At 37.6% G+C, this 21,485-nt stretch overlaps 2 protein-coding genes across 3 annotated transcripts in view; both read left to right on the top strand.

Moving 5' to 3' along the window:
* LOC132799004 (ring canal kelch protein) overlaps positions 1 to 21,055 on the top strand; it is a 59,390-nt gene extending 38,335 nt beyond the window's left edge. The window contains exon 6 of one of the 2 annotated variants that reach the window (XM_060811103.1): positions 20,739 to 21,055. In XM_060811103.1, the coding sequence (XP_060667086.1) occupies positions 20,739 to 20,912 (174 nt within the window). In that variant the 3' untranslated portion in view covers positions 20,913 to 21,055. The remainder of the gene's footprint in view (positions 1 to 20,738) is intronic. The other variant, XM_060811105.1, reaches the window with a different exon arrangement.
* LOC132799008 (uncharacterized) lies at positions 16,052 to 17,629 on the top strand. The gene is made up of 2 exons (XM_060811109.1): positions 16,052 to 17,149; positions 17,204 to 17,629. Exons 1-2 carry the CDS (start codon positions 16,404 to 16,406, stop codon positions 17,511 to 17,513), a joined length of 1,056 nt encoding a protein of 351 aa, XP_060667092.1. The 5' UTR covers positions 16,052 to 16,403; the 3' UTR covers positions 17,514 to 17,629.
* Positions 21,056 to 21,485: the final 430 nt, after the last annotated feature.

Raw genomic sequence — 21,485 nt, 5'->3', positions numbered from 1 at the left:
TCGATGCGATTTTATGACTTGTTGAATCTCGTTTGCAGTTCATTTAGTTCTCTAAAATGCCTTGAAATTTAACTCCCATTGTCCAGCATTTTCATCATATTAAGCACTCTATTACGAGATGCTTGATAAGTCCACACAAAGCATTACCCGTGGCGAATTGAAGGCAATTAGGAGGAGTACGAGCAATTCGAGAATGTTCAGCAATTAAATGCCATTTATTATCTTGTGGCTGAAAACAAATGAATTATAGCTACTAATTAAATCAGCAAATTACAAGCACGCACATTACATAAATTTCAAATTAGATGCAGCGGCGAGCAACAAAATCCCGCAGGTATTATGCTCAGGTGAAATCTGTAAATTTTACTGAAAATTAATGCCAAGCCATTGGCACGTTCAAGCCAAGATGGAGAACGAAAAAATAAAAGGAAAAAAAAGCGAAATGAAAATGGAGCACAGGCTAGAGACGACTTTTCCGGTCTAAGTAGCCGTAAATTGGCCAAGTTGAAAACGTGTGAAAAACGCTGACTAAGTCAGCTAAAGCCAGCCCAGCCAGCCAACAAAGTCATAGAAAAGCTGTGATGATGAAGTAATTTTAGACTTCTGTTTTTTTGGGCCAGTTGACAACCATTGTTTGTTGACTGTGATTTTGACTAGTATTTGATGTAATTATTTTTTAGTGATGCCTGCTGAAAATGTCAAAATAACTTGATTGTATTCAGTTGCTTTTTTTGTGGTAACTTGCGGTGACAGCAGCTCACTTGACTGCTGTCAGTACTTGATGTCTATAACAATGAAAGTACTATATCAAATTCGCTAAAGTCAAAGTGCAAATCCAATGTCCCTCAGGGGTTGGGCAGCTATAAAGCTCAGTGCAGTGTGTAGTAAGCTTAGCTCAGCTCACATTTCACTCACTTTTGCTGGTGACTTAAAAAAAAAAAACAATTTATGCAGCATTTTCGCATATGCCAGACATTTGCCCACACACCCAAAGACACGCCCCAAAACCACACTCATGGCATAGTTGTTTTCGTTGTTGTTGTTGTTGTCAGCAGCCAGTGCAAAATACGCGTTAAATGCGCAAAGCGTGCGGCACGCGCTGAGATTGCCGAGCAGCAAGCTCACTGAGCACTGATAGAATGAGTCTCGTCGTCGGGTCTTTTTTCGTGGGCCCCGTGTGAATATGTTGTCAAATTCTCATGAGGATTTTAGCTTTTCTTCATGTTGGCTGCCTGCTTTGTTTCTTTCCACTTATGACTACTGCTCTTGTTGCTGCTCTTGGCTGTTGCTCTTGCTGTTGCCTGTTGTTGCTGCTGCCTGTTGTTGGCGCTGAAAGCAGTCAGCTGCCAAGCATATTTCAAACTCCACTCGTAAGTGTGCTAAGTGGCTGCTTACAAATACATTTGCGTAACGTCTTTTCTCTTCTCTTGGCGTATATCACTTTTATTTGAGTTTGCGTTTTGCATTAGGCATATTACGCATACGCCCGCATGCCACATCACACACAGACAGCACACATTTCCTTCTTCCTTCTGCCTCACGCATCTCACATCTTCATTAAACTCATCACATTTTCGGGTAAAGCAAAATTAGAAGCTTATGATTTTTGCCTTGCTCTAAGCCTGGCTAATGGCTTAGGCTTATGCTTATGCTTATGCTCTTTATCATTTCTACGTAATTCTTTCTCTTCAGCTTCTGCAAATTTCAGATTAATATCCTGTGTATGGATGTGGTTATGAAATTAAACCGCATCTCCGAATTCGACTCAGTTAATAACTTGCCTTAGTACACCACATATGGCAAACCATTTTGCTCTATTAATAAGTTCATCAAGTATATGTAACGTGTATTTCCATACAGGAAGTTTGAACAGGTGTTTTTGGTAAAGAGCAGAGATGATTCAGTTTGGAATTCAGCAGCAGCAGCTGCTTGAAATTTTATGAAAATGCAGCAAAAGCATAATGGAAAAAGACGTCAAGGTTTTTATGGCTCCATGTATTTGTTTGTGTTATTTCGATGGACAGATACTTCAGTTGGAATATCCCTAATGCATTAGCCTTAAAGTTGTTTATGCTATTTTGTCTGACTTGCATTTTGGTTGCTTTTATTGTTGTTACTGCTGCTGCTTTCGCTTAAGCTCACATTCGCTTCCAACATTCATCATTTATGGCACACAACATCAAATGCATTCTTGTTTGCCCCGAAAGTTTATTTATGTTCAACACTCATACTCACACTCAGACACTCAGTCTCTTTTGTGTGCATGTGTGCAAGCTTAACAGCGCCAATGTCAATGTTTATTGATGCAAAACAAGATTTTTCTCTCTTGCGCAAAAGGAAATCGCAATTGCAATCTTCGTTTTTCTCAATTTTTTCTTGGTGATTGTTGCGGAATGTTTTCAAAAGACTCCAATGACAAATATTCAAATATCTGGGAATTGTGGTGTGCGTGTGTGTGGTTACAATTTTCTCCTACATTAAGCTGATTGTCAAGGAAGCACAACAGATTAAATCAATAAAAATAAGTTTGATATATTTAAAGTGAAAGAAGATTGTGCGTAGATAATTGCAACTAAAGAAAAGTATTTAGCTTATTAAAATAATATTTAAGATTATTTTAGCATTTAATAATAATTATTAAGATGTTTTCAACTGGATATTTAATCACTTCATCTTTTTAGTTAATAGCATTGCTTAGCGGATCAATTCATTTCATTTCGTTCTTACTTATTTAAGCTAAGCTGCTTTTAAATAATGCATAAATTCCCATTTGGGACTAATCCTGTAATCTGTTTTATTCATTTATAACAATCAGATATTAACATTGTTATTCAAAAGTCTAAATAGAACTCGTCGTTGATTTTTCGCAGTCATTTAAATATTTATTTGGTTTGCGCTGATTTGAAATTCTGAGCACGTCACAAAACCATCAGCGGCAAATTTCGCGGCATGCCGCATTTTTGGCAGCACCCGACGCCAGGCAAAGTCACTAACAGTGAGTCACCCGCATCCGCAACGCCTCTCTCGCCCACTCAAACCCCTCTCTCTGACTCTTCTGTCACGAACTTGAATAGGCCTTGATATGCCTATACTATACAGAAAATTTCCAAATACTAAATGCGCAATAATGCGCTCACGCTTCGCCCACCTGCAGTGTAGAAAATATATCACAGAATAATTTTTTAACGCTTGCCACACACATTGAAATCAGTTTTTCTGTGGCAGCTAGCAACGTGCCAACCTCATTGTGGCATGTTGTGGCATTAATTTAAGGAGCCAAAACAGAAATTTAAACTGCGACTAATTTTAAGATACATTTTCCCCCAACATGCTCTGAGGTCGACTCCTGTGCTAGTTGCTGTTGTTGTTGTTGTGTCCAGCACTTACGATAATTACACGCAAAGCATTTTGCTGTGTTTTTCTCTTTTTTTGGGGGGATTGGTAGTTGCCACAGTCAACAGGTCGTATGCGCAATAACTGTGTGTGTGTATGTGTGCTTACGTCTTTCAGACAAGCTGATTGTGCAATCAGCATTAGAGCTTGATAGCGAAACATGTTACTTCAGTTTTAAACCAGTGTGGGAATTTAAACATCAAGCGGTATCTTAACATGTTGTCACTTGTCTTTCTCAGGTTTGCACTTGGCATTAACATCGCGGCGTTTGCTTTCTGGTTTGTTTTTGCGTTTTCCACGCTGGTTAAAACAGTTTTCTAACTGATTTACTTAAAAACTTTGCAAATGTTTCACTATCTGCAGTAAAGGTATTTATTTTTTTTTATTTTTGTTGGTTTTGATGCAGAACATCTCTGCACTTCTGTCAGCTCTAAACTATCTCACTGTCGCTCTAAGTATGGAAGCCTGTCTATGTGTGTTAATGGGCTTCACCTGCATTGGTGTGCGGCAATTTGTGCTGTGTTTTGTGGTGTTTCAGCATGATTACTTTGCTGGTTGCTGGCTGCGTGCTCTATGCGAGTACGCTGCGCTTTGTTAATTGTCCTGATTTCCGGCTGCTGCTGCAGCTGTCGAGTGTGTTAAGTGTGCAAAAAACAATCTTGGCAAATTGAAATAAAATGAAGATAAATTCACTTACAGAAATGGCAGACAACTTACATGCTCAGAGACATTTAAGTCATGTTTACTTTAAGGTGCTTTTCATTTGAAATTACAATTTTTAAACAAATGGGAAAATAATTATAGTCAACAATAATCATTTAAAAGGTTTAAATAAGTTTTGAGTTACTAATTTCTTTTGTGGCAGCGATTTTTGGTATATATTATACAATATAGTATTGTATTTAATTGATTAAAATTTGGTTGCGAATAGATAAAAATTGCCAAAGTTATTTATGAAATAATTTAATATGCCAAATCTGGTATATTTTGTACGCTTTGGTATATTTTGAATGCAATAATGTATCAAAAATATCTTTGAGTATATTTGAAGAATAATAACGTGCTGTTTTGTTTTTATTTCAAAAAGAGCACTCCCAACCATAGCTTTCTTACATTTTGTTATTATAAAATTATTATTTTTTTATTTTAAATTAATTAAATGAGAGTATCTACTATATACATTTTTGTTGACGTAGATTTTTAAACACAAATTATAATTTATTTTATTTCTTTCTTAACGGAGAGAGACTATATACAAATTGAGTAATTAAAGAATTTGAATTAAATATGTTATGAATTAGTAAATTGAATTATTTGGGGACAGTATTTCATTTTTACATTACTTGTGGATTTAATGTAATTAAATTATTATAAATTAACAATTTGTTTACAATGCTTAGATACAATTTAACAAATTGGTTTGCCCCACCGCTCATTAACCTCAATTCACCTTTGTTTCGGCATTTGTAAATCACACTTACACCAACACATATGTATGCATACTCAAGAAGACACCCACACTTACACACACACACCCACACATACACACACACACGCTTACGCAGCCATCATTAGAGCCTCTCACATTTGGTGCGCATAATCAAAGTTATTATTAGGCATGAAATTGTAACCAAATAGCACTTGATTATTATTCAGTATCTGCGTTTAGAGTGTTTTGTCGGCTCTTTTGTGTAGCATTTCGTTCATTGATGTGGCGGGGGGGTTAAGGGCCGTGGGTAGGGGTGGGGATTGTTGGTAAACGGGCACGGGGCGTCAATTATGCTAACAAGCTCCAACACTCATAATCACTCCACAGACAATCGTTTAGATAAGCGCCAAGGCGCGTTAAACAAACGCTGCGGGATATGCGTATACCGTGAGCGAAAGTCGAAGTCAGAGACGGATAAGGAGATGAGGAATGGAAAGGGAAAGGGAAACAGAAGCAAAGAAGGAGTCGAGAACCGTGAGCCTAGGCAAATACTTGAACTTGCGACTCGGCTTTGGCATTTTTCGGGCAGGGTTGGAGTTGGCTTTGTGAAACAAAAGGCATAACAAGCTGAATAAATAGCACGATAAATGCCATAAACAAGAGACGAAAAGTTTTAGCAATGAACGCAGCAACAACAGCAACAAAAGCAAGCAACAACAAAAAAAATATACAGAGAAATAATCCAAGAAAGTCCAATAAAAGTCACGTTGCCGCAATGTGAAGTCAGCAGAATGTCCAAGTCCAAGTCCGAGTCCGAGTTGTGAGTGCATAAAAAGGAAACTGCGTGTTGTAATTGCTTAAAGGAAACCCTTGCGTACAATTTGCAACTAGGTGGCAACGCTGCGCTTCGCTTCGCAGCTCGCATTGTGAACCGGTAACAACTCTCAAAGGACGAGATTTATGCGATTGCCGATAGGAAACAACGCCAAACAGCAATGCCGCTCAAGACTGCTTTCTTTCATTCGTTCGTTTTTTTTTCTTTTGTTTCTTTCGGCTCTAATGGCATTTGTGGGCGTACCTCGAAAGTAGAAGTGAAAGAGAGAGGGGGAAACAGTGGCAAGGACTTGACGATGTCCTTGCTGTATTGTCTTGTAATGGCTGCCCATGTAGTTGTCGTTCTCGTTGTCGTTGTCACTGTCGTTGTCCGTGTAGTTATTGTATCATTTTGTGTCCTTGCCCCCTCGGTGTGCGCTGCTGACTTTTCTTTCAACTCGGCAGCAGCACGTTTTAATTTATTGGCCTTTAAATACTTATTTCAATTAAAATGTACAAGCGCACAAAAACTTGTTTTGCATTTTATTAATTATTCATTAACAAGCTGGAGTTGTTATAGTAATACATTTCGCCTATTGTTCGCTTATTTTACTGAATGTTTTTTTTTTAAAGGGTTTTGTTTGAGTTATTTCTGTTTATTTACAGTATGAATGCTAAACGGGTTGGTTTTTCTATGTATTGTTTTGGTATCTATAAATTAGCTAACTTATAGATCTTTCTATATAAAATTTACCAACAAATTGAAGTGGATTTTAAGCAAAATTTAATAAGAAAAGATTTTAGATAAAAATAAAGTTTTATCAACTAATTTAGCAACACTGTAAAGAGAATGTAAAGTTTTGTTATCTGCAAAATTATAATTAATTTCATTAAATTCATTATTTGGAGAAACAAAATGTTGTTCTGTTTTCTTTTAATCAAACACAATCAATTAAATTTGGCTACTTATGTTAGCTTTCTTGGCCTTAAGTGGCCATTTTACGATGATTGCATGTTTGTGTGTGGTTTTTTTTTTTAAGAATAGACATCGAACAGCGGGGGCGTGAAAGGGTGGGGCAGACAGGAGACTGTTCAATATATATTTATGACAAACTGTTTATGGCGACTCATGAAGGTGAAGTTTTCGTCGTAGGCGCAAAAGTCTTACTTTGAGATGTCTAGACAGATAAACTGTAAAAACAGCACGTGGAGAGTGGAATTAACTGAATGATAAACCTTAGACAGAATATTCTTTACTCGTGTTTGGTTTTAATTAATTTGAATTGCAATTTGAAGTAATTTAAATAAATATTAAATAGTACAAAGTAAATGAAAAGCTTGCTAAGCTTGGCATAAAAAAGTTTTCACTTCTTTTTCGCAATGGCTGAACTGAAAAGTTTTTCTGCATAATTTACAGCCATGCAGTTTGCCATTAAGGTGTACAACGACGGTCTTGCTCTAGCACGTGGCCCAACTTAATGCGGCTACAAATTTTCGCTATCAACTCGCTATGACGCTATCGGCATCATTCATCATCAGCTGCCAAACAATTGACAGCATAAAACGCAGAGGTTGTTCCACAAATGTCGTCGCACCACTAAAAATCCATAGCTGGAAAATCCACCTGAAATGAAACTTTTGAATTTTGATTGCGTTGGTGTTCGCTCATTCATTGTTGTTGTCGTAGCAGTAGAGTGCTTGCTTTTTATCGCAAGGCAGTCGACATTGAGGCTGTTGGGCAGCAGCAGCAGCAGCAGCAGCACTTCATATGCAAAGTATGATCCACTTAATGCGATTTATAACACAGCTTCCTTTTTCCACGCAGCACACCGGCTGAGAGCAGCATGCAAATATATTAAGCTGAGTGACTACGACTAGAGAAAAACTAACATCTAACCCTCAGACCTCCGTCTCCGACTCCGTTTCCAACTCGCAACTTGAGATTGCGAGCCTGCGTTGTAGCAGCTGTAGATCTGGTTCATATACGCCAAGCTCGTTTGTTCCGCCTGTCATGGCCATGTTGCTGTCACCCATCACCCATCAACCGTCGTCATCGCCGATGTCGTTGGCGTTGTCGTTGCCATCGTTGCCTTGCTTGATGTTAGTCGATGATGCTGCGCTTTCATTCATGGCGATTATGCTGGAGCCGCCCTTTTGTTTCCTTAGCTTAGAAAATCCATTTCGAATCCCAGTTTAGTGCAAATTTATACCGTGAATACATTTTTTCTTGCTTCGCTTCGCTTTGCTTTGCCTTGCTTTGCTATGCTCGTATTTATGCAGTAAACTCGCAGCAATTCGTTGTTTAAATTTAACGCCACGAAACAAAAACAAAAGAATGAAAGTGAGAGACAAAAAAATGAAAAGAAGAATTAATACAACAGAGTTCTCGAAAAATCTTGTTACATAATTGTGCCCCAGCGAACCTTGCCACTCACTCACTCGCGCCCCTCAAGCTGGCACACGCGGCGTATGCGTTACATTGTTAGCCATTGTTCTTAGCCCCAGCTGCCCGCTGGGCATTCACAATTTTGTCTTGTTGAGAGAGTAACATGAGAATAGGGTTAAGAGCAGCTGTGTACGTATGTAAGAATTTTTCCCTAATTTGTGAAGGATTTAAAAAAAAAAATGAGCATACTTTAAAGAAAGAAACTTGCTTAAAGTATAGTAAAATATGCTTGACATTTATTTGAACATTGATTGATAAGTGCAAAGGCTTTAAGCTCTACGATTTGCAGCAAGGTGCTCGAGAAGTGATGGCTGCCAGAGAGACAGAGAGCTGCAGACTCATTAGCAAGTACTTAAAAAAACTATTCGTGCAACAGCTGTCATGTGGCTGCTGTCACACTTTGCTGGCAACTTATGGGTGTGTGTGTGTGCTGTGTGCGTGTGTGCTGTGTATATATAAAGTTGCATGGAGGTAACAAATGTCAACATGCTTCACATTCAGCTTTACTGACAGCCGGTTGTCCCGACGGTGCACAGGACACCAGCAACTCGCAAACTCGCAACTCGCGACCCGCGACACGCTGCTCGACCCCCTGGTGGTTAATTAAAAAATGGTAACGCTTTGGCCCCATTCGTTGCTTTGGGGAAAAATGTGTGGACTGTTAAATTTACTTCTCGCATTTTTTTATTTTCGTTTTTCATCGCTCTGGCGCTTAAAAGTCCCGAGTGCGTTGTGCATTACGAGTATGATTAATATTTAATTTTCGCTTTGCTCACGTAAATCTTCTATCTCTCGGACTGAGTTACGGGCCATTTAGCTGCGACTAACTTATTTTCACGTTAACTCTTTCTTTTTTTGTTTTTGCTATGAGCTGTCAATGAGCTCATTAAATTGCAATTCGTGTGGATTATTTAAGAGGCACGGAGTGCATACTTAGCGCTGATTACTTACCACTCGCTATTTACTTTCATATATTTTGCTCCGCTTCTTCATTTTGCCCGCAATCCATTTCTGCTTATTTTTTCCACTCTATTTTCTTTTGGCCAAGTTTGACTGCAACTCTAATTAAAGGTGTCTGGGGCTTCACTCTGGCGGTTTTGTGTTTATTATGAGTTATATTCTCTCGTTCGAGCTGTGCGAATAATTTACCTAAAAAAAAATTGCTGGCAAAAATAAAGAGAAAAACTCTATGAAGCGTGTGCGAGCATTCGACTGGAATAAATCGTTGGCAGAGCGCAACTTTGCGCGAACGAACTAAGGAAAAAAAGGGGGAAAAGTTTGGTGAAATGAAATTAATGCTTAATTAATAACAACTGTTGGCTTTTTAAGGAGCTTTAAAGTGAAAAATGAGATCGCACATAAATATTGTGAATAAGTTGCAAGTGTTGAGCACTGATTATAAATTATTTATCTTATATATTTTTTTAAGTTTTTTTCGCAAGAAAACAAATTGAAAACAGAATTTGAAATTGTTTTACTGACAGACCAATAAAAATCTACAAGAACATTAACCAAATTGTCACAATTCGTAACATGCATGTGACAGTTGTCTGTGGCTTCTTTCTGCTGTTCCCTCACACACTTCACATTGCTCTCACCCTCTCTCTATCTCTCTCTCTCTCTCTCTCTCTCTTTGTCTCTTGGTTCTCGCTTTTTGTGGGAGTGCTTGTGTGCTTTGTGGGTCAGTTGCGTTGCCGCCCAAAACGTTTGCTGTTTGCTTTTTTCGTTGAGTGCAACCCAAAAAATCATCATTGAAATATGTTTTTTGTCTGCCCCAGCAAACCGAACATGGCCCGCCAGCTGCTCAGCTGTCCGTCCATCTGTCTGTCTTCCTGGCAGCTTGCTTGCAACAACTGGGCGAAACATTCTGCGGGTCGGCTGGCGATACCGCAGCAGGCGGCTGGAAGACCGCACAAGAAGCATAAACAAAAACCTTCATTAATCTTATTCAATGTCCAGCACATACTTACACGAGTTCAAGCATTTTGCTGCAGCTCAGCATCAGCATGTGAGTGCAAATATTACATCTCGCAATGTGTTTTCTTTGGTCTTCTTGGAAATATAAACAATTTGCACATTTTAAGTTGATTTCTTTTGCAAAATACTCAACGAGTGAGTGCAGCAGTCACGCGTCGTATACGTGTGTATTAAGTATACGTCGCGTGTTGTCCAGCTGGTTGAATGTATGCTTGTTGGCTTTACGCCGCCTCCTACATCGACTGCATATATAAATTCGCATGGCTTGCTGTAGTATTGTGACTTTATTTGCGCTACGTGCAGACAGTTTCGTATTAAGCGTAATTGTTGCAAATTTTAAATTGCCTAACATTTTGTACAATTTCATAGTAATATATTCCCTTTGGCCATTCACCATTTACTATTTAGCATTTTAGCACTTATTACTTTTGCACCGCAATTAAGTGAGTGCAAACAGTTGGCTGGCAAATCAATTAATTGACATCTGCATAGATAAATACAAAATTTTCAAGATATTTTCATGCATGCATGCAACACAAATTGTCCATGTCTATGTCGATGTGTGTGTGTTCACAGAAAAAGTCAACAAAACGCTGATTAGATAAAAGCAAAAACCTGGCTCACTAAAATTGCAATATTTTGTGGCTGACTTTATTGGCAATATGCATATATTATAAATATGAATAAATGTAAATTCATGTGATTTTATCATGAACGAAGTCAAATCTATAGTTGACAATTTGCTCATGCAATTTGTTTTCAAAGATTGCATGAAGTTTCAATAATATTATTAAGAACAATATTTAAATTTTACGGTTTTAAAGAAATTTAATTCTTTTAAACGATTTCAAAGCCAATCAATTGAAATGCATATCTTTTAAAGTTTTTCAATGCAAGGAATATTTATGAAATCTGTTTGATAAACAAAAATGACAAGACACTTCAGCATTTTAAGAATTTATTAAATGTATAATATTTCATGCAATTCATAAAAGATTAAATCTGTGTTAGGCGATTATTAACTCAATCAATATAAGTTTGAGGAATTTTTCAATATTTATTTACCAAAGTTGTATTCAAATAAAGCTTTATAAAATTGCTTATGTTACTTTTGATTGCCAATAATTTAAATAAATGCTTTATTTATTTATTTAACACACTGAAGCTAAGTCGCTTGAGCTGCGTTGAGAGCCAATTCAATGCCCTTGCATAAATATGCGAGTGCACTTCAAAGCATTCAAGGTTTGGACGTGTGCCACAACTTTCCCCTGACTTATGTGCTTGAACTTAAGCATAAACGGAAATCAAAGACATATTGTGCGTCGTCGTCTCTGGAAGTGCATCATATGGTTAACTAAGACAAGGGTGCCGCCTTCTGTCGTTGACAGTCGCCGACACACACTCGCCCACAATATGAAGGAAATACTCAGAAGCTGCCATCACGTCCAGCAGTTTATACTCGACTCTCTGTTCTCTGCTCTCTGCTCTGAGTCAATCCATGGCTGCAGTCGACGCGCATAAATAAGTCTGTGTCTGTTTGTCTGGCAAATGTCAGGGACTAAACTCTGACTGAATGATGAGTGCTGTTGGCCTTTTAAAGATTTACACGATAATTCTTTAATGCTATATGGTCGAAATGTCCATTTATTTTATACACAGAAAAGGGCGTCGCATAAGCGCATTAACAATAAATGCACTACTATAAATAATACGCATACGCAGTGTAAGCCAGACTCAATTGTTGCTGCTGAGTGGACAAAAGTTTTTAGCTGGGAAGGGGGTGTGGAGAAAAGGCAATAACAAATTGTCAGGCAAAGTGACAGACAGAGAGAAAGTTTATCAGAATGCATTAAATTAAATACAAGTAAATAGAAAAACAGTTTTGCAATTTTCCTCATAGCCCTGCTAAAGCAACAGATTCTGTTGAAGTTCCTAACAGTTTCCCAGTAGTTTTCACAGAAGCTCACTTTATGCCCATTTTATTTACATGAAGTTTTTGATTTGTTTTCGTGGCGCTTGTCAACATTTCCGGCAAACAATAAAACAGCTACATTTATTGTTTACCAGCACATTCTGCACTGCAAAATCTCTTGAAAATTGACGCAATTGTGGCGAAAATGTTTCAAGCAATTTACGTTTACGTCGAGAGAATAGAGTTGATTTTGCTGCTGAGAACACACAACGCATTTGTGTCTATTTATTTGTTGCACTTTTGTTGCAATTGCATTTAAATTTATAGCGAAATCAACAAAAGTGCTGCCATCTTCATTTTATTTTTATTTCCTTTTTTTTTTTTAGCTTGTGTTGCAATCAGTTTGGCGCTGTGTTTGAGCACCGGAAACAGCTAGTTTTTCTTAACTGAGCAACACGTCGCCCATACATATTGTACTTGTTATTGTTATTGTTGTTGTTGTTGCCGTTGTTATTGCATGCATTTCACATGATAAGCAAATATGGTGAAACTGCGAAACATGCAGAGGCAAGGGAAATCAACACAAGGTGGAAAAATATGCATGTCCTTGTTACCGGTAGATTTCCATTTTAGATGGCGCCATCATTGATGCCTGTTGTTGTTCAGCTTGTTGTTATTGTTGTTGCTGATGATGTAGCTGCTTATGATTAGAGGGCGTGGCAGTATAACACTCTGTATATTTGAAGAAAGTACACGAATATATGTATTTGAATTCGCATAATCAGCTTGTGCAATCTGTTTGCCAGCCAATCGAATGTCAATTAATTTTGATTCATCGGCAAGAGAGACGCTTTTAACCTACTTTTGCTGCGAAAAACTTTTACCATTGTGCTCAAGCTGTGCACAGAAGAAAAGTGAAATAAAACAAACACAACGATTGCAATTTGCATTGGACAAGGACATTGGTGTATTACTTTTATGAGGTGGTTATTCAAAACTAACAAGAAAAGTGCACAAAAAACTTTTGCCAACATTTTTGTGTTGGTGTTTTGTGTGTGTGTGTGTGTGTGTGTGTGTGTTTGGCTTTGACGTGCCTGCACTTATATTTCTCGCTGAAGCAATTTTCAAGCACAGTACGAACAACTTAAGTAAGAACAAAACATGTTGTTGATCACATAAAACAGGGCCGAGACCACACCCAGACACGGACTTTTAGTCTCCGTCGGTGTTTTTTTTTTTATTTCGTCGTCGTTTCTTTGTTCTTCGCTCATTGCAAGTTCAAAGGTAGCACAAGTGGGTACGACATGCAAGCAGTTAGCTAGGCTAGTGACTGTTTCCTCCCACAACAACTGCAATAATAATCATAAAAAAAGCGAAAACTAAAACAAAACATTGACATAAATAAGAGCAAGAGCTGCTGCTGCTGCTGCGGCTGCGGTTTGCTAAACTTTTGCTGAATGCCCTCGGGCAAAAAAAGGTGATACCATTTGGGCATAAACTTTGCTTCCAGCTGCCAAAAGAAAGTGAGACATTTTTAGTGTAAATTGCACTGTTTATTGTTGTTACGAAGCTACAATCTTTACTTATATTTCAGCTGTTATGGCTTAGTTTTTGTGAAAGGCAATGTAAATTTAACAATTAATGTCATTAAAATAATGTAATTTCGATAGACTTGAATGGATATATTAAATATAAAAATGTAATTTCCGATTTCAATCTTTAATTAATTGATATTTATAAAAAAATTAACAGAACTAACTTTTAAGAGTTTTGAAAAAACTCTTGTAATATCAAATAATATAAATATTGTGTCATATATTTTTTATGATTTCCTGAACTCTTTATTAAGTTCTCATACAACTCTCCTCTATTTAGGAAAATTTTTTGAATTTAAATAAAATTTCAAACATTTTAAATATTGTGTCATTAAATCTGTAACATATTTAATTCATAAATATTTCCGTATAATTCATGAGCTCTCCTTTAGAGCATCAAATATTCTTCATATTAAGTGCAAGCAATTTCTTCTCGTTTGTACTTATTTTTACTTTTACTAACGACATCAGTTCGTTCCAATTTTTTCTCGTTATTTTTTCGCTTTTATTCAACAATTTTTGCTGTAGTTGTTGTTGTTGTTGTTTTGTTTTAACTTATTAGTAGTTTTATTTTTATGCGCAGGCTGCACGATTTTTTTGCTGTTGCAGAATTTTGAAGCTTGTTTTTTGCTGCGCTTCGACTTGGGTCATAAATTTGTGAAACTTAAACGCAAACGCGAATGTTTTTCATGGTGTGTGCATTATATTTTTGCCAGCTTGTTGTCGCATGCTAAGCAAAAAATGCGCGAAAAGCTGAAAAACTTTGCTGTAAAACATTATTTTTTGATATGTTAATCGCGCCTTACATGCAATTTTCTTATTACCTGATCGTTGGAACGCGTGTCGTTTGTCCTTTGGATTCGTTCACTTATACCCGTTACCAATATAATAGATGGGCATTATAGAGTTTAGATTTTCTGTACATATGTACTAAACTTAAGTTTAGTATCTGTAGTACCCTAAGGTATATTTTGAATGCAGTTTTATACAAATATGCCTAAAAGCATTCGGTATATTTTAGGAATATATTAATTTGGTATATCTTAAGAATAATACCGCACTGTTTTGCTTTTACTCAAAATGAGTAGCGGGTATCTCAAAGTCGAGCACACTCGACTGTACATTTTTTACTTTTTTTGTTAATATTTCTATATTTAAAATGTCGGTACACGTTAAGAGAGTTTCTTTGCACATGTAGCTCTGTTGTTTAATTTTAATTACACTTGGAGTTGCGCCCTCAGCTATGCCACAAATTATGGCGTAAATGAATTAAGACCAAACTCACACATCGCACACACACACACACATACACACACACATACACACAAGTCGCACACTCACACACTTCAGCATACAGCTTTAACACACAATCAGAAATATGTGCACATAAATGCCAGGCATTTTATTGTTTGCCATGTTGAGGTGGGCGATGCGATGTGAAGCGAAGCGGTGTGATGTGCGGTGTGGTGCGGTGCGGTGTGCAGCCATAAAAGGTGTAAGACTGCCATAAACGCCTCACATCAGCAGTTATTGGTTTGCTCCCGAGTGTATGTGTGTGTGTAAGTTAGCGTGTCTGTGTGTGTCATAAAATGTGCGTAAAACTTGCTTATGGCATTTATTGATAAAACGTTTGGCCAATGAATTTTTATTTAAAGCATGACCAAATAAAGTGGTATTTATATGATTTTGGAATTTATAGTTTTGGTATTTAAGATATAGGGGGGAAAACTTTGAAAATTATCTAAAGAATCTTGCTTGGTTATTTATTGGAAAAAATACCACAAATTATTGTATAACTATTTTTTTGAAAACTTAAATTGGCTCAAGAGAGTGCTTAAAATTTTTAATTTGAGATAATCGTAAAACATTTTATTTTGAATTATTATTTGTATTGGCAAACATTTGTAAATAATTATAGTAACTTTTCTAATTTTTATTATTTTTATTGTAGTTTCTTAAAATACAATTAGATTAAATCATGTTTGTTTATGTCAACATGATAATTCAAACTAGAGTCAAGAGGAAGAGAGTTCAATTTGTAAAATAGATTAAAACTAGAGTCAAGAGGAAGAGAGTTCAATTTGCAAAATAGATTAGTGATATAAGATAATACATACTAGTTTCTTAACCCTTTAATGCCACATTCCAAAAGCATGGAAGAAATTTATTGAACTAATTGATAGTGATTTGTGGCTTCTGAACTGAAGTATGTAACGATGAATGATAATAATGTAATATGAATTTAAGAATTTTTCTTTACCTGGAAAGTGGGAAAAGCCCTTAGGGTCTAGAAGGTTAACAAAGAAATTAATATTGTTTATCTTAATTTTGAATACATACAAATTAGTGAAAAGTGTGTGGTGTTTAATAAAAGCTGAATGAAATGGAAATCAATTTATTTTAACTTTAAATGATGTTGGTTCTTGGTTTTTCCTTGTCACTGTCTCATGACCTCTTGTGCTTTAGCCAGACACTATTGTTGCTGTTACAAAGCATGTGAGACGTCGCTGACTCATCTGTTGTTGTCGCAGCATATTTCGCAAGTTGACAACTTGTTGCCATTGACAAGCCGAAGGAATGAACAAGAGCGAATGCGAGTAGAAAAGGTGTGAATACAAGAACGAATACTTGAATGCTCGTATTTGAATTGTGTTGCCAGATGCTGAGACAATTTATTATCACACATCTGTGTTGTTATCTGTTAACTACGAGAATGTCAATGGCAGTTATCATTGCGAGATATTTGCTGTTATCGAAGTCGATAAAAGGCGCTGCACGGTAATATTTTGAAATTAAATCAACGCGAACTTACAACCTGACAAACAACAAAAATATAATATGAAGCTGCTGCTGATGTTGCAACTGTGCTGTCTGGCTGCCGTCGATTGTCAACTGCAATGCAATGCGAGAACGAGCATAAGGCAAAAGCGCATTGTGCTTCGCAGTCCAGCGGCGAGGGAACTAAGCACGTTAGATAGCTGCCAATACGAGGTGGCCGCATGGAGTTCACAGGTCTGTCAAGTGCGCATCGATATTGAGCGTCTGGAGTTGCCACAGCCGCGCCTTAATGCGAGCAGCCAAGTGCTCGAGTGTGCCGATTTTCTGCAAGTGCAGCGCTTTCAGCTCTGTGGCCGCAACAACGGACAGCATTTGTACGTGCAACTGCCACGGGGTCAGGCACTTAAATTGCACTTCAGCCTCGCCAGCCATTCACCATCGACAACGTGGCAGTTGACGCTAACTCAACTCGAGTGTCCGGCCAACACGTTGGCCATGGCCAAGCAGCAGCAACAGCAGCAATCGACGAACGTGCCCACAGTGCGCACAATGCTGCCTTTCTTCAGTAATCTGTTGCCACGCACCATTTTTGGTGGCAATTCGGGTAATGGCCCCGCAGCCCAACTCATTCAGACACTGACGGCTCCATCAGCAGCCGATTTGGAGTTGCTAGCACCGCTTGGCTGTGATCAGTATTATCGCAGCACAACGGGCGGCATTGCTAGCTTCAATTTTGCAGGTGGCATTTACATGCCCAACATGCGCTATGCCATCTGTGTGGCAGGTGCCGCAAATACGGAAATCAGGTGAACATAAATCGATTAATCCATAATCTTATCTAACTATTTTTTATATTACAGCCTCAGCTTGGATCACTTTGCCTTATCAAAATCGACAGGGGATGCACTTGGTCCTGGCTACGATGAGGATTGCCACAGCACGGTGAGAACCTTGGGGCGAGCTGCCGACTATCTAATGATAGCCAACTCATATGTGGCCAATAATCAGGCACTGCAGCCCACGTATTATTGTGGCAATCAACCGGCGGGCAGCAGACTCATCGCCCGGCCTCCGTTTGTTATTCACTTCTCGAGCGATGCCCAGACAAATGCATCGGAGACGGGCTTTCAGCTCACCTACACAGTGCGTCAATCAGAAGCGCAGCTGTAATAACAACATCGAAAACAGATATTGCCATAATTAAATGTTGCTTCTACAATAGACGGTTCCATAACAAGCTGCCTAATTAAACAGCCCTAGCATACTGTGTTGTCCCAGGGCATAAAGCTGTCTATGTATTTGCATTATTGAATAGACAATCATCTGATCAATTGTTTAGTGGGCGGGCAGGAAGGTGGGACAATAGCACAATCATTGTAGATGCTCATACTTACATATCAAATGATGCACTGCGTCAGTGTCGACTAATTGGCGGCTGATTTGAATAGGCTTTACAATGTTGAGAGTTGAATGTGTGAGCAAATTTAGTTATACCCACAACTTTTAAAGGTTTCGCTTTCGAACTTAGATGCATGCGATTTGGTTTAATATTTCAAGCAGAGACTCTTGAGATACATACTTTATTCGTTAGTCCTAAAACTTTTTTTTGTTTAATAAGTCTTTTGAAATCTTGTCGATAGTGGAGATGTTTTTGCATATACATACAAGTTTAAAGTTCAAAGTTTAAATTATTTTTTTTAGATTTTTAGAAATGTGTTAATCTAACATCTCCGACCCTATAAAAATACATATTCTTGATCAGCATCAACAGCCGAGACGATCTAGCCATGTCCGTCTGTCCGTATGAACACCTAGATCTCAGAGACTATAAGAGATAGAGCTATAATTTTTTTTTCGACATCATTTGTTGGGGGTCTGAGTGGCTTTGGCTGACAATCTGGTATATTGTGCCGTCTATGGTATATTTTGAATGCGGTACTATATCGATATGCCAAATATATCATTTGGTAGATTTTTAATATTTTTGCAGTATATGCGGTATATTTTGATTAAAAAAAATACCGCAAAATATATTTCTTTTATTCAAAATGGGTACAGGGTATCTCACAGTCAAGTGTACTCTTACTTGTTTTTATTAGAAATTAGGAGTGGGTATCTCAAAGTCGAGAAAGTAGCTCTGAGAAATTAACATCTTTTTTACTTTGGTTTAAATTTGAATTACGATTCAATATTGTTTAATGGAAATTACTGTCAGTTGTCGCTTGATTATCAACCACTTAAGCAGTCAGTAGAAATGATTATCTTTAACTAGACACGTCGAAAGCGGCACGACACGTTCTTCTTCTTGCTCTGACCCATTTATATTCGTCGTTTTTTTTTGGCATCAGTCTATGAGAGTACACACTACATCATATATGTAGTTGTCACACATGCAACGCGGAGTGGCATGTGGATATTTACATATATAATTGCAATGTCGTGTAACGCTGTTATCACATGAGCCATTCACCTGCCCACTGTTGGCACTTTTACCCCACATCGTGCTTCTGTTCCTCCTCCTTCAACTCCTCTTCCTCCTTTTCTCTCCTGCTTTCAGTTGTATTTCCCGTGCCACATGACTGGTTAAGCGGACGCGTAAGCGTATTCATGGAATTCGCAGTGACATTTTGATGCTGTTGCTGCAGCTGCCAATTTGCTGGCCATGTATTTTTAATGTGAATTTAACAAAATTCTGTGGTTTAAGTGTGAAAATTGTTAAATGCATTTTTGCACAGCCGTCGCAATTGTTGTTGTTGATCAATAAATTGCGGAAAACGGATACGGAAGTGAAATTTGCGATTGAATTGATTGAAATGTTATGGATGAATGTTATAACATCGTTAAATGCTTGGCAACAGCTGTATATTAACATCTGCAATTTTTTCAGCATGTAAATAAAGTCTAAGGCAAATGTGCTGGTGGCCTGGAAATGAATGCGAAATGCAATTATGCGTATACTCAGTGGAAAGACAAGTTCCCTCTGATGCTGTAAACTGATACTGATGCACTGGATACACTATAAAGTGCCAGTAAACACAATGAAATTGGGTTTGCATCGATAACTGGCTCTGCTCCGCTCGGCTCGGCTGGACAGCGTGGCTGCTGGGCAGGCGTGTTTTGTGATGGGAAGTCGAGGAAATTGCCATTCAAATATGCATAGTCATATGCTCAAACAAGGTCCAATATGCTGCATACTTTCAGGCGCTAAGCCTAACGCCAGCTTGCTAGCAGCAGCAATTTATGCAGTCAACTCTTGAGCATAATGGTCAGCAAAGGCCAGCACTGTCAGTAGCAACAGCAGCAGCAGCAGCAGCAGCAGCAGCTTGCGAGTGGCCTTCGATAGCACTCACACACATACACACACACGCACACAGAGTCCGACTATCCTTTTGAATTCATTTTGCCTTCTTGGAAGCCTTTAATGTTTCTATCCTTTGGCAAATTGTTTTTGCACCAGCAGCAGCAGAAGCAGCACTAGTTTTTCAGTTAATGCTGCAATTTTGTGCGCAGCAATTTTGGACTTTCGATTCCCCAAAAAGTGGCCCTTTGGCGTCGTGTCAGCAAGACATCGAAATTGACAAAGAGCTGACTGGTAGTGCAGCGCTTAAGTGACTCTGATAGCTGATTAAATTTCTGCGTGTCGCTAAAGTTGACACGCTTCGCATTGAGTGTTCGAAATGTGGAACTCACAAAAAAGCATTTTGCAAATTTACGATGGTGTGCAAAAGCTAACTTCGTTGCGAACATTTTATGTGCACTTCATAAAAGCACGCAGCGGCAATTAAAACGCACTACGTCGTTCACATGGCGTATGCGTAATATTCTGCTGACCAAATGAAAACTCCCATTACGGCCAGCACCAGCAGCACCAGCAGCTGAATAATGATTGTTATCTGAGCGCAGTTTTAATTACAGCATTTTTGCATTTGCTTCTGCTCGCTCAACAAACTAAAAACCAACCAAAAACTGCTGCACAAACAGACATAAATTAATACATAATCACTTTGACACGGCAACAGAGTTGCTACATTAATATTTTCCTTCCTTCCCGTCCCTTTAGCAATAATTACAAAATATTTATGATCGTTTTAATAAAGTATTATGTGCACCAAACAACACGTTTGGATTTTCTGAAATATTATTTAAAAATCAAAAAATTCTAAATGAAAATAGAGAGACAATTTGTTGTGTGTCCCATGTGTGTGCAGCAGTTCAGTAATTTCCAATTTTATTCATTGGAACAAAAAATATCAAGAATTTTTGTTTTGTGTGTTATAAAAAACTTGTGCTGTGTGCTCTCCGAGTTGCATTTTCGAATTGAATTTTTAAATGTCATTGTCCTTGTCGTTGTTGTTTATAGTAACTTTTTTCTATTCCGTTTTTTATTATTTTCAGATTGTGCATCCTGTGTCCTGCTGTCAACTTTGTAGCGCTTGTCCGACACCAAAGGCCAATGCAATTTGGTTGCGAATAAAATTTGTAGGCATCGCGACTGCACAACGAATAGAAAATTGCACCATAAATTTCAGAATGGAGCGAACAGCAGCGCTTAAAAAAACGACAAAATAAGATTTAGTTCTGGTGAAATATTGTTGAATATTGTGGTTAACATTGTGGTCAAAATGTCACTGAAAATTAACTTCAGGTCGATTTATTTAATTGAGTTTGTATAAAAATTTAACAATTGTATCTACGCCATGAAAATTTTAAAATTTTAAATTGAGGAAAATAAATAATAATACATTTGATTGATCTTTTGTATTACTTAAATAGAAAATTTACAAATAAATTAAGAGGCTATTTAACATTTATAAATGCTAATTGGAATTGGTAAGTAATAATTAATTTTAAGATACAAAAAATAGTATTTATCTCAATTAGATCCTTGAGATTCCTGTTTCAAACACAAAGTATTTTTGAAGTCTATTATCCTGCCAGTTTTTCTTTGTGGATCTCCAGTTATTCTGGTCAAGTGTTGGATCGCGATGATCGATTATTGACAGAGTTAGTTCTTACGAACATAGGAATACGTGTCCTTAAAAAATATTACGGGTAATGGTCAAAATATCATATAAGACTGATTGATATTCATTACATTAAAAGAACGTTTTGAATTAAAATTTGGAAAAAACATTTAGCTGT

This window comes from Drosophila nasuta, chromosome 2L (genome assembly GCF_023558535.2).
Source record: "Drosophila nasuta strain 15112-1781.00 chromosome 2L, ASM2355853v1, whole genome shotgun sequence".
NCBI lineage: Eukaryota > Metazoa > Arthropoda > Insecta > Diptera > Drosophilidae > Drosophila > Drosophila nasuta.
Note: the sequence above shows the minus strand (reverse complement) of the source record. Positions and strands in the feature narration are given on the sequence as shown.